Genomic DNA, 12745 nt, shown 5'->3' with positions numbered 1-12745 from the left:
TTTCCCTTAAGCTAGTCTTTCAGTTTGAGCAGTGCAGCTCCAACTTAGAATTCTTTCAAAAGCAAGAGAAAGTCCATCAAAATAACTAAGGACTGTAAAAGCAAYAGACTAGCAGAAGAACAAACTGCTTTCTTATCACGTTCCTCACATGCTGAAGTGTTTGGCTTCTGCTAAATTAGAAGAGTTTATAGTACAGCAAAGAGCTTTCAGGAATAGTGATGTCCTAAAAAAATGCCCCTGGTTTAAAACTCACATGCCAGGGGTGAGGGGAAGGGTTTGAATTGCAGTGAGCAGCGCCAAATGAACCTTGGATCTGATAGARTCTAGCAACTAAAGCAAACACAAAGTAGTTTCAGTAATCTCAATATTCCTTTTGGGGCCCAAAGAGAACTTCACCTCTTCTTCTCAACTTCCAACACTGACAAAGAAGACAAGTTAAATACCAATKGTAAGAGATGCACATTTGTATCCGGCATACATATAGACATCAAACAGAATAAGAAATCAAAATTATCTGAAGAAAAATGTTAATATAAGAGAATGGGTAATTCTCAATTTGGAATAACGACATTACATGGAATAGGGAAATTCAATTATTTACTTTCAGAAAATGCACTATAAAAGTTAGATATCCAAGTCTGACGTTTGAATCAGTAATTCCGGTGATCAAGAATCCCAAAACTGGAAATTCAGAAGAAACTGGGTGCTATGCTTTTGCTCTCTCTCATTAATTACAAGCTTAGCTACACTTAGCTGGGTTGTGGACTTGTATGACTTTTATAAACCAGAGAACAGCTACTTCACAGCACAGCTCCCCAGGGAAGAGAATGAGAAAAGTTGCATAAAGTAGATACTGCAGYGCTGTTTGGTGTGCTAACAGAAAGTATTCTGAGAGAATAAAAATCAGAAAGAGACAAAAACGGATGCAACTGATTATGCGGTCAGTACTCGCACTTTTAAGTATGTAAACTAAATCCACAGAACAAAGAAACTCATTTATATTTTGTGTGGCCCTTTTTAATAAGAATCAATCACTAATCACTGTGGACTGAATGGGAACAGATGGGATGCGGCTTTAACAGGTTACTATACATTAGCTGAGAAAGAAAAGAATGAAAAGACTTGATTTTAATCAGAGCACTAAACCAATTCAGAAACTTTACAGCGCAACAGAAGGCAGAAAAGATCACCTATAATTCTCTGTTGTGTGCTACGAAGAAGGGGAAAACGGGTTTAGATGGAAGCTTTTTCAGCTCTCAGACTTGGTGAGGAAAAAAAGGGATGTCCAGTGGCACATATTTTAAGTCAGTAAAAGCGGAGTAGAAGGGTTTGATGGGCTTGCAGTAATTTTGTTGAACTGCGAGGATACAAGCGTTTCTCCTACTGAATGCATTCTGAAGAATGTATGTAGCTAAAATACATAAGTGATGACAAGGAGAGCAGTTCTCTATCTCCATACAAAATTCAAATTTTTAATGTCCTTTTTCCTGTTCTTTTCAATGATGTCATAGACTCAGTTCCTTGATAGACTGATCACTGCCTTTCTGGAGTTCGCTATTTCCGCAGGATTTTGTGGTATTATTACCGCAGGAAAGAGATGACAAGACCTCTTCAAATGAGCCACAGAAATACAAAGAGCTTTGAACGAGTGCCATTTACAGGAGCAAACGTTCACAGAAGCCAAACTAAGAGCAGCCCACTTCATGACACATCAGAATTAGGCAGCTTTCAGGCCACTTTGAGCAGATGCAAGCCAGATTATTTCATGCATGACTACAATGTTGCAGTGCATTAGAAAAAAAAGCATCCTAAAACAAGTAATATTTTGTATAATAATGGTGAATTAAGTCACTATTAAAGTGGCAGGCAACAGAGGGAAAGAGAGAGGGGGAGAAGAAAAGAGAGAGAGGGAGAAGCTGTTAAAAAACAATGGTTGAGGTCCCATGTGGGTACCAACTTAGCCTGAAAGGTCACAGAGAAGTTTTACACATTTGTTTTGCAAATAGTTTCTGCAAGTAGAAAGAACAGTTGTAACTCTCCCTCTCATCATCAGATTAGCACGTCCCCCCAAGTGCAGCAGTGCTCTCAAACTGGCCAACTGTTCTCCTAACATGGGTCAAAAGTTCAGTCTTTAGCTGGAGCACTGCTGCCSAATGGACCTTTTCCAGTAACGCACTCAGCCCCAAAGACAACTTTTTCATTAAGCAAATATACATACAGATTTCAGCCTCTTCACAGCATCTTCACAGATATGCATTCCTCTGGATTCATCCACTTCCACATGTCCCAGGTACTGCAGGAAAGAGTATTGGGAGAAAAGCTTAATAGTAGCTCCTTAAACTCCCTGGGTTTTGATGAATCCAAGCTCTGAATTCATCTCAGTACAGCTGATGTGATAGACAGTAAAAGCACTTTTCCAGTCTCCTTCGAACCTGCATTTGGAGRTTTGACTGTGTATATATATATGGGGACACCAGCATCAGCAGAAAAGTGTAATACAACTAGAAATCCTGAGGGAAAGACAGACTTTCCTTTCTCAGGGAAATTGGAAAGTATTGAAAACTGTATTTTCCTGCTTATTCATCACAAGCCTTAATAATTTTTTTTTTTACTAGCATAGCACAAAAACCTTACATCAATATGGAGATGACGGCAAATAAAGAATTTTTGAATAATGATAGATATATTTAGTATTGAAAATTGAATTATGCTACACAGTAAGATGATCAAATATTTTTGAATGTTAATGTTCAAATATGAGAAAATTGCCTACCACATCCTTTTTTTTTAAATTGTAAACCAAAATTGTTTATCTTCATTAAACACCAGGCTGTTATGGGGACACTGAGACATTTTCACCATTCTTACAAAAATGGTAGTTTTGAAAAAATAAATAAGTTTTAAAAATCTCTTTTCCACATGCTCTTCTTTCCAAGCACAACTTAAGAAAAATGCCAGTAACATTACAGAGAACAGAAACTTCAAAATTCAAAGCTTTTAAATTTACAACCCAGAATAATATTAGTCTGTAGAGAAACCAATTGCAAGAAATACATAATAGCACAATGTTCAGAGTACCATGGATAGTTTAATTTTACACTCTAACATTTAGCTTTATTTTTCCCAATTTCCCTGCCTTTCCAATCATAGTTCTTTTTGATAGTGAAAGGAAATGTTCTCTCAGAAAAATTCATATCCTTATTCAAAGTACTTAACTCTTGAAGAAAACCACAGAAACTATTAAAACCTCTCTGATGTTTTGTAATAGGAACTATAAGGGAAATAAACTTATCCCAATTTACTTGCCATTTTAAGAGTTGCATGCAACTCAGCATTTGATTCTAGACTAGCTAGAGAGTGAAAAAGTRGTTTTAAAGTATCAAAATCAATGCATGTGTCACTTAATGCAGCAGTAAACCCCAGTTTAATAAACTATTAAGAAGTTGAACTTTATAACAGACTATTCTGCTGTGAGTTATCTGAAATCTCTTTGGTTGTCTTTAATTCATTAGGATACTAGACTTACCTAGGTGGGAACAGAAATGTTTCACTCAGCATCATACTGAAGCACCCTCAGATTAACACAATCAACAGAGAAAATCAAGATTGTTTCAAAGATTTAATAGAAATTGGAAAGTTGAGGTTTTTTCATGCAAGGCAAGATGCTCCAGAAGAGGAGGCTCTGTATACCATTAAACTGCTGAAAGATTTAAAATATATTATGTGATAGAGAGCTTTAGCATTAAATCTCACTATGTGGCATTTTTTTAGAGTTAAATGTGGATGGAGCAATTCTGGAAGAATTTCATTTAAATCAGCCCTCACAGCTGGAGAACAGCTTGAAAAATAAATTGCMCTGAAACTAGAAGGTAAATAAAAGAGATTTGACTCTTTAGAGCTTTTTCAAAATGAGCTCTGTGAGGCTGAAGCCTTATAATTGAATGCTGGAACTGCCAAAACAGCAACTGTACTCCCTCAGCTGAGCTGGCTGAACACTTGCGCAAGATCTTCATTTCTCTAGAACACAAACTGGAACATTTTAATCCTAAAACCACACAAACAGTAACAACTAAAGATGCAATTACTCTGTGTCTGGAAGTACATATGTACATCAACGACTACTCGGTTGTGCCATGGCTTCTCTGGGAGAAGTTCCAGAGATGCAGAAATTCAGTTGTATGTATCTGTCATAAGAAAGTTTTGGGTTTAGTAACTTGTCTTTAAAAAGAGAGTGCTATAGACAGGAACAAGACTGAGATTTACACTGGACAGAAAAAGAAATGTGTAGGAAATGAACCATCTAGTTTGCACAACCATTATCTATCATCCATATAGAGGACAACTTTGAGATTTCCTGACCTATCTGCACATCTCATTTACTCCACTGTAGCCAAATGATTCCAACTGAAGATTCAAACCATTCAGCCCCTGTACTTGGCAACCTGCTTTTTGCTGGGAAAAGGGAGAAACAGAACAGGGTAAATATTGCCTCATGTCACACTGCAAAACAGACAACCATCCTCCCCTGTGTTGCCAAACCTTTTTTGAAGTCCCATGCTCCAACTTTCAGCAATCAGTCATGCCRCTGCCACTGAAGACTGCAAGTTTAGCTGCAGTTTTCAATACTGCTTCCACTCCAGTGAATGGGGACATTATTACACATATCAAGAGCATCTATCCACACCAAAAGGGTACAATCCACAGACCTCATTGAGCATCAGTCAGTTTTGAATTGTAAAAGAAATTACACTGTCACACAATATTTCTTTATAATATAAAGGACAAAAGGTGCTTTGTTTGCATTTACATGTTACACTTTTAGCCCTTCATAAAAAAAGAATAAAACTTGCTCTTGCCATTGCACCATTTTAGCAGAAACCAGAAGCTCRTCATTATCACTGGTGTTGAACACTTCACAGGCAATGTAAAAATTCTTCTTGCTTTGTTTTTTTCTTCTCCTGGGATGGAGTGGTGGTGTGTTAATTCCTTATATGGGCCAATATACTTTTCTTTTTTTWAAAAATAAATTTTAACTCTATAATGAGAATGGTATAGTCATATTTTTATAGCCAWAAGTCCCCTAAGCAGCAGGACCCCTTCCAAGTCTTTAAGTTTATTTCTAGAAACGTTTTCCCCTATCAGTCTGAGAGTAGATATACATGGCTCCTGTATGTAACCAGTGCCACAAKATTTATCTGGCTTTTAATGGGTTGTAATCAAAGACATAAATATTTCCTCAAGAAAATTGGCAAAAAATTCTGTCAAAGACTGAGACCTCTTCTAGTGTTTATATTTTAAACAGAAGTGTTAAATTGTAAATATATCTCAACTTAGCCTTAAATATGAAATATTGGCTCAACTTACTAGTGCAACAGCATTTTATGAGTGACATTTCAAAATTTAATAAAGCAAATGCAGCTACTAGTTAGACTCTGAAATGAAAGTTAAACACCAGAATTCAGGACCTAAGAAAAATAAACCATTGTTAAACTTTGCCATTCCATTGCTGGAAAGAGGTTACATGRAAACCACTTTAAAAAGCAGATACACAAATCCCACACTTCTATACACAACCTTTCAGCATCTCTAAACGGAACTTCCCTTTTAAATTAAAAGAGAAGAAACATCCTGTTAAAGTGYCTGGGCAGTAACTTGTCGCCTATGAGTAAAATCTCATCCTAATCCATGACAGCACATTACCACAAACACACTCAAGGACTGGGACACATAAGTACTGGGTACACAAAAATTCATGTGAACTGCCTAAGCCATTCTGTGGTGGATGATGACTTTGAGAACAGAAAGGAAAGCAGTACCCATGACATATTTGCAAAGAGCATTTCTTGTTACAGGGATTGTTGCAGCTAGCATTCCAGGAGAAAGTGAGTACTTTTCCAYCAGGAAAATGCACATAGCAGGAATTCAGTATTAATATTGAATGCACTCCTACTTAATTTCCATAGCAACCAGTGAATGATAGTCATGACATCAGCAATTCTCGGACATAAGATGTTCCCTAAGAGATTTAATCATTATACCAGAAATTAACCACCAGTGCTTTTACAGAAAGCTAAAATCCTTGTGGGTAGAGTCCACATACAGAGTAACATAATAAAAAAGCTCTAGTCCAAATAAAATACTTYCAGCTGCTGTTAAGAGAAAGGTCCTTAACACAAATATCATTAAATTGAAGTACTGTATACATTAACATTTTCAGAAAAAAAAATATGAGGTACAGCAAATTCAACAAAACCCAAAAAACTCCCTCTTCATCGCTGACTTTAATGTTCTCTTTCACTGATCATGGTGTTTGGCATCAATCTCAAGTCCAGCAAAGCAATCAACACAKGAACAAGTTAAACTGGCACACAGCAAAATGTCCTTAGATATGAAAAGTGCTTGAGAAACTATATTCTTTTTCAACATTTTAAACTTTTTCTAACTTCATCTAAAAACCAACAACTCAAGCTACTCTATGTTTTTGGTGAAGCTGTGCTCATGTCTTCTCCCAAATATATGCTATTGAAATTGCTCCCACTAAAACATCAAGGGTGATATATCAGGTCAGAAATATAACACCATCCATGTCTTAGTACAAGCAATACTGCCCTGATCTTTGTTTTCATTCCTCTCACAAATGCTTGGCTGACTCAGTTCTCAACATTTCAAAGTTCAACAGTAACAGCTGGGAAAAAGAAGATCCTTCACCAGAGCTCCTTCAGCCTGGACAACTCACTCAAGCCAGTTCTGTTTGCTCAAGCCTGGTAATATGCTTTTACAGTCTCTCTTTGAAACAGACTCAGCTACACAAATAATTGAAGTTCCTTCTGTATCAGCAGATGTTCACATGCACTGTTTTATTTGCAGTAACAGATTAGGTTCTTTGGATTACATTTGCAACTAGACRGACAGGAAATGAGCTTACTTGAAGTCTTGGCCAAGGTGTCCTGTGCTGGGAAACTTAGCTGCCATAAAGAGAAGCACACCAGCATTCCTTGGTATTTTTCCTAGAGGCAATGGCATTCCTCTTTTTCCTCTGTGTAAGTTCTGGGGTATTATTTGCAACAGTAAGACTGACTACTTGATGTCTGCATGTGCAGATATGCTTCTAGAATTGGCACTGCTCAAGAATTAAAGCCTGAGCTCCAAAGTTTCACAGTGAAATGYTGTCTAGCAACTAGACATAAGCTTAAAACCAGAAATCCTGGATACGTCTTAAAGTAGAGCTACTTTTCCACTGATTTCTAAAATTTACATTATAATGTTCAATACATTATTTCTCTCCCCTCACTGTCATGTTCCTGCTTTCTAAATTTATCAGTTTGAAACAGATGTTTGCTTAGACAAAGCAGCAGAAGCACAGACAATAGAAACTCTATGATAAAACATCAACAAAGTTTTAATTTTGCTTAGTCAAAGCTATAGGCTTGTAAGGATGCTACACATGTCACCAGAAATCGAAATGTCTCATCAGCCCATTAAATTCCCCAGAACAGGAGTTGCAGCAGTCTATGACTGCTAAATGTCTMTGAATAGTGAGGATCAAAAGAATCTAAAGCAGAATCTATACCAACAGTTCTCCCTATCTTTCACATCAACCCACCTAAGTATCACACTGTGCATTTCACTTACTGGTTCTCACATGACCTTTATCATTGTCAACAGAAACAACACTGTGAGGGAATAACAAACATTTCCAGTTAGGAATATTGAAGATGAACCAGAGAAACTCAGTACAGGATACACAAATGCTATATTCTTTATTTCCTTACAAATCCCCAAAATGAGGCAGAGAGGGAATTCAGAAGGTTATGTAGGACAGCATTTGCTTCAGGGCAGGATCTACTTCCACATCTACAACAGAGAAGTCAGCCCTGAAGTAGTAAGACATTTCTGTAACTGGAGATCAATAGCTAGACCTTCTATCCTGTAGTTTACATGTCTCACTGTATAAAGGGACATTATTTGGCTGAATTTTTATTGCTAATGCATATCCTAAATTTCCCTTAATGAAGCTTCAACATACTCTTTCTCCTAGTCCCTTCACAGCTTGATAGATGTATCATCAGATTTTGGTTTTCAGTTGTATGTTCTGATGTRAAATTCCTGTTTTTCCAGGAATGCAGCATTACTACATAAATTTTAAACTTTCTTTAAAAAAAAGAAAATAAAAAGTAAAGGAAAATCAACTATTGATAGCACAAAGTTTTATACATACACTGCATAGATGCACAATACCTTTTCTTCAAGTCCTGCAAAAAATTCAGTTTCCATATATGACACTGGAGATAACCTAATTTTAAAAAACAGAATTAAAAAGTATAACCCAGTGAGACCTTTTGGATTTCTAACACCTAAATTACATTTAAAATAAATATTTCTGCAAGGCAATCCAAACCATTTAAATTGTTATATCTTTAAAACAACRTGAAGTTTATGAAACTATTTAAGAATCTGACCTTGGCCAAAGAAGGTTTTTAAAACTCAGCAAGAAGCTTCATTTAAAACTTCTTGTTTGCAAGGCTATTAAAACAAAACTAAGGGTGAAAAGTTTAAAGATTAGGGATTGCCTTACATTCCTTTTAATCATGACAAAAATGCACAGGAATACATTGGAGACAAGCTTCACACCTTCCATTATAATCATCTTTTATAATTAGCTGTCTTCCAGCCTTTTTCCTGTGATGTTAAATGCTGCAGTATTTTTAAAATGCACCATTGCTTGCTGAGGGTTAGCATTCACTAGGAATGGTAATTGTTCATCACTAACAACAGTTCATGCCTTCAGAGGTAGAGATTTCTAGTGTTTAATGTGTAAGGCTGTGCAACATTTCAGGAATCAGCAGATTTGTCACATTAACTTCTTAAAAATACTTAACATAGTTTCCAAAGACTGTTCAAGTACCTCAGGCTTTCACAGTGAAAAGTATCACATGCCTAACTTAAAGGCACTTCAGCATCACACTGGTAAATTCTTTCACAGCTATTATTTCAAACGAGAAGTGCATTTAAGACATGCAATAAAAGCCAGAATTACCTGTGCTGGTACCAGTCTTTCTGACCTGGAGGAACAGAACAGCATGCAAACTGTATTTATAAACTTATTAAAGATAAGAGGTTATTTTGAGATTTATAAATACGACATTAAGCAATAAAGTTCAATATGTAAATTTCAAAACTAAAGAGGACAACTGGACAGCCATGAGTGGTATGAGAGCATAAAGCCAAGTGACAGAATGGCCTAACTCCCAATGATAGTGGTTTCAGCAGTGCCCCATATGGCTCAACAACCTAAACACAGGGACCCCAGGGATGAGAACCGACATTCACAGGTCCTAGTGAGGATACTCTACAGGGCTTGTGACAGTTGTTCCCTTTCCCTGTCTCTTCTTGAATGCAGAGCAATGCAGCGTCTTCCAAACATCTCCCATCAAAGCAGRGGCTAGATAGGTAACAGTTCAAGAAACCTTGCTCTGAAAAAATCAATTCTTTTACATATGAAAGTCAATTATTTGTCAACACTAACACAAAAATCAAGATTCAGTGGAAAGGGTAACTCCCATGATACCAGGTACTCAGCAGCAACCTCTGGATGCCAGAGATAGCAATGTGGTTTGTTACTCTTTCATGCCAGTTTTTTCACCAACATCTTTAGTCTTCCAGTTGGAATTAAAAAATACAAGTAAACTTGCAGGTGATATGCAACAGTAGCCTTAGATGCCTTAAGGTCAAAAGAGACYGACCACCAAAAACATGGAAGTGACAGAACAAAACAAATTATCCGAGATAGACACAACTGTTACATCTTCTTGAACAACAGGTAGTAATCAGCTGTTAATATTCTGTTTAACACATCCTTTTTGTCAGAACAACCAAGAATTGGCAAATGTTTGGCTTGTTTACTTCTCTTAGGTAGAAGGAAATGACCTAATTTTTCTGATTAGGGTTCTTCTGATAGATTTCACAGGCCAGTTACTCCAAAGTGCATTTGTATGAATGAAAACCACTTACCCAGAGGGACACTGGAAAAGGCTTTCAGACAAAAGAAGCCCTARTGTCAAATATTTTAGTCATTATACCATAGAACAGCTGCATGTTGTCAGTGAGGTAGTGTCTGGAGCCAGAAAGCAAGTTTGAAAATGTGTATGTCAATGAACTTCATTTGTTGCAATTATAATGTATAAAATAGAGTATAAATAAATGATAACACTGATAAGCACGGCTGTAATGTCTGTTAGAATATTCAACTTCTGAATGGTTTTAAATACAATCTCTTTATCTAAGGCCCCTATCTATTGCATGTATCTGGCACAGTTTTTCTCTAAGAGAAAGGATTTGCTACTGGAACACAGAAATTATTTTTCAGTTTGTTAGGACAGTGGAAAGGAATTTGTCCCTGAAAACAGACTTCTGCACAGACTTCCAGCRAATGTATCAGTGCCACATTTAACAATGGGGCAACTCTGGTTGAACATCTATAAAAGCTGCAAGGTATTATGCCTCCATGCCACCAAAGTCAGGAAAGCAACATCATTTGAAATTTCCAATGATAGAGCAAAAGTCTGCAAGTCACTTTTCTAAACACAAATTTAACATCTTTTCCATACCTTTGCTGACAGACAGGACCTGTCTCTCCTTGGCTCTTCTTGCTAACTTTAATCTAGCTTTAGGGCATTCAAAGCAATTTACGCAGAAGAGCATTACAGGAAAGTCRGTAGCCATTGTATGGCCCTATCTTTGAGTGTCAGGTTACCACCTCAAGCGCGGTTAGATTTCCAGCATAGAGAAGAACTCTCTGTCATTACATCTACACACACTATGGGGACTGAGAAAATATGATCAGTAGCTGGCTACATGCAACACAGCCCCATTAACTAGCAGACAAATACAGACTGTTAAATAAAAAAGAATGTTACTGACTGAAAGGAACAGTATGCATCCATAATTATCACCACTTCCAACTTCATGGGCACAGCACTGGAAAGAAACAACTGTGGATCGAATCTACTTCACTGAATTTTAAAGCAAAATAAAGGAACATAACAGCAATTTTGCCAATACTTTCCACAGAGCATCTTCTCTACCAAAAAGGAAGACAATCCATAGATGTAACAGATTTGGTCAAAATCTAATAGAACACTTAAGGACTTCAACAATAAGGATCAGCTGTGGACATAGCAYAGGAAGAGCTTCAAGAACCATGCCAATGTAGAAAACCTTTCAGTAACATKAAATCTGTTTGCAGCAGAGCATCCTCCAAGCACAGAGAATGAGCAGCTACTGGGGTCCCTGTCCAACAGTAACAGAGTGAAGCCTGAAGGCAGGATGAAATCCTATTTGCAACATGACTTTCAAAGCATTTCCACATGCTCTTTAATGTCTAAAAAAGGATAAATCTGTGGTAGCACTCTACAAACACCCAAGCTTTGGACAAAATATAAATGCCCAAAGGCAARAAGTAAAACACCAAATCAATTCAAGAGATTTTTTTTACAAGAGAAACCAAGAGTAAATGTTCCTTTACATGTTTGCACTAGTCTTCTCTTTCTCTCTCTTATAAAAGAGTATTAAGAGTCTTACCTAAATTAAATAGTATGCATTAGGAAAAAAAAACCAAAGCTCACAATTTGGCTGCTATGACATTAGTTTCATGTATTTTACTTTCAAATAGAAAATCTCACAGACAGCTGCAGCAACATTTGTTACGAATTCTCAGGTCTTCACTGAGTTCAGGTGAAGGGTTCACCACCTCTGCAACAGCCAGATTCTGGTCTTGCTACTCAGTTACACTTGGAATTCCAAAGAATTACAGATGATGATTTTTGGAGAGAGGGCAAGGCAGATCATTCATAATAAATAAGGACAGACTAATCCTGCCCCCAAACACATTAGTGTGGTTGATCAGCTACACTGCAATGGACCACTCTGGAATTCCCACTGCAGAACTTAAAGAATATTAAGGTATATTCACCATCTTTCAGATTTGAATGCATTCCTTTTCATTAACCATTCTTCCCAAAGTACCTCAYTTGTCCTGCTCCATTACGGAGCATCAGGAAGAAAAGTCATCCCATCTGATATTTAAGGACATAGGAGRCTGCATATTTATCCTGGAATGTATTAATTTCCAAAAAATACCCAAGAGCAGCATAACAGGATACTCTCCTTCAATAGCACCAAGTTCTATTCTTTCTGTGAGCAAAATACAGTACCACCCACGAAAGCGATGACTCTACATCTGGTTTATCTCGTTCCCTCACAATAACATACTTCCTGTCTCTATCTACTGAACACCAGTCAACACCCACTCTACATCTTAAGCCTTATAAAAATTTCCACTTTGTCCATCTCAAGGCACAGTATTTTGGACAATAAATTCTAATCAAATAAGATAAAACACCTCTCATATCAAATTGCTCTGAATTTGAATTTTCACCTAATTGCAAATTCTTTAAATAGCCTACCATTCTGACCAAATCAAGAAATGTACCTTATATTTACATTARGAACWTTTTTTTTTCCAAAGAACAAATTAAATTCAGTGAATTCCAATTAAAAGCAGACTAATAAGTGCACATAAGTCCCATTATGAAGACAGAATGCCAAGAGTTATCCATTTCTATGCCTTTTCAGAACAAAATAGGCCAAAACCTACTTTGACTTTGGATACATGTGCCCAGAATAGATAAATGCTTCATTTAAATACAGGAAGCATTTGTCATTAGAATTGCGAGTCCTGAMTGAG

The 12745-nt window shown here is 36.8% G+C and overlaps 1 protein-coding gene across 14 annotated transcripts in view; it reads right to left on the bottom strand.

Moving 5' to 3' along the window:
- The window catches only part of NUMB (NUMB endocytic adaptor protein), a 92064-nt gene that overhangs the window by 20413 nt on the left and 58906 nt on the right, over positions 1-12745 (bottom strand). For all 14 annotated transcript variants that reach the window (XM_057366401.1, XM_057366465.1, XM_057366512.1 and 11 more), the window contains one exon: positions 2219-2293. In XM_057366401.1, the coding sequence (XP_057222384.1) occupies positions 2219-2293 (75 nt within the window). The remainder of the gene's footprint in view (positions 1-2218; positions 2294-12745) is intronic.

This window comes from Malurus melanocephalus, unplaced genomic scaffold, assembly GCF_030028575.1.
Source record: "Malurus melanocephalus ecotype Western Australia unplaced genomic scaffold, MMel_1.1 scaffold_2, whole genome shotgun sequence".
Classification (NCBI taxonomy): Eukaryota; Metazoa; Chordata; class Aves; order Passeriformes; family Maluridae; genus Malurus; species Malurus melanocephalus.
Note: the sequence above shows the minus strand (reverse complement) of the source record. Positions and strands in the feature narration are given on the sequence as shown.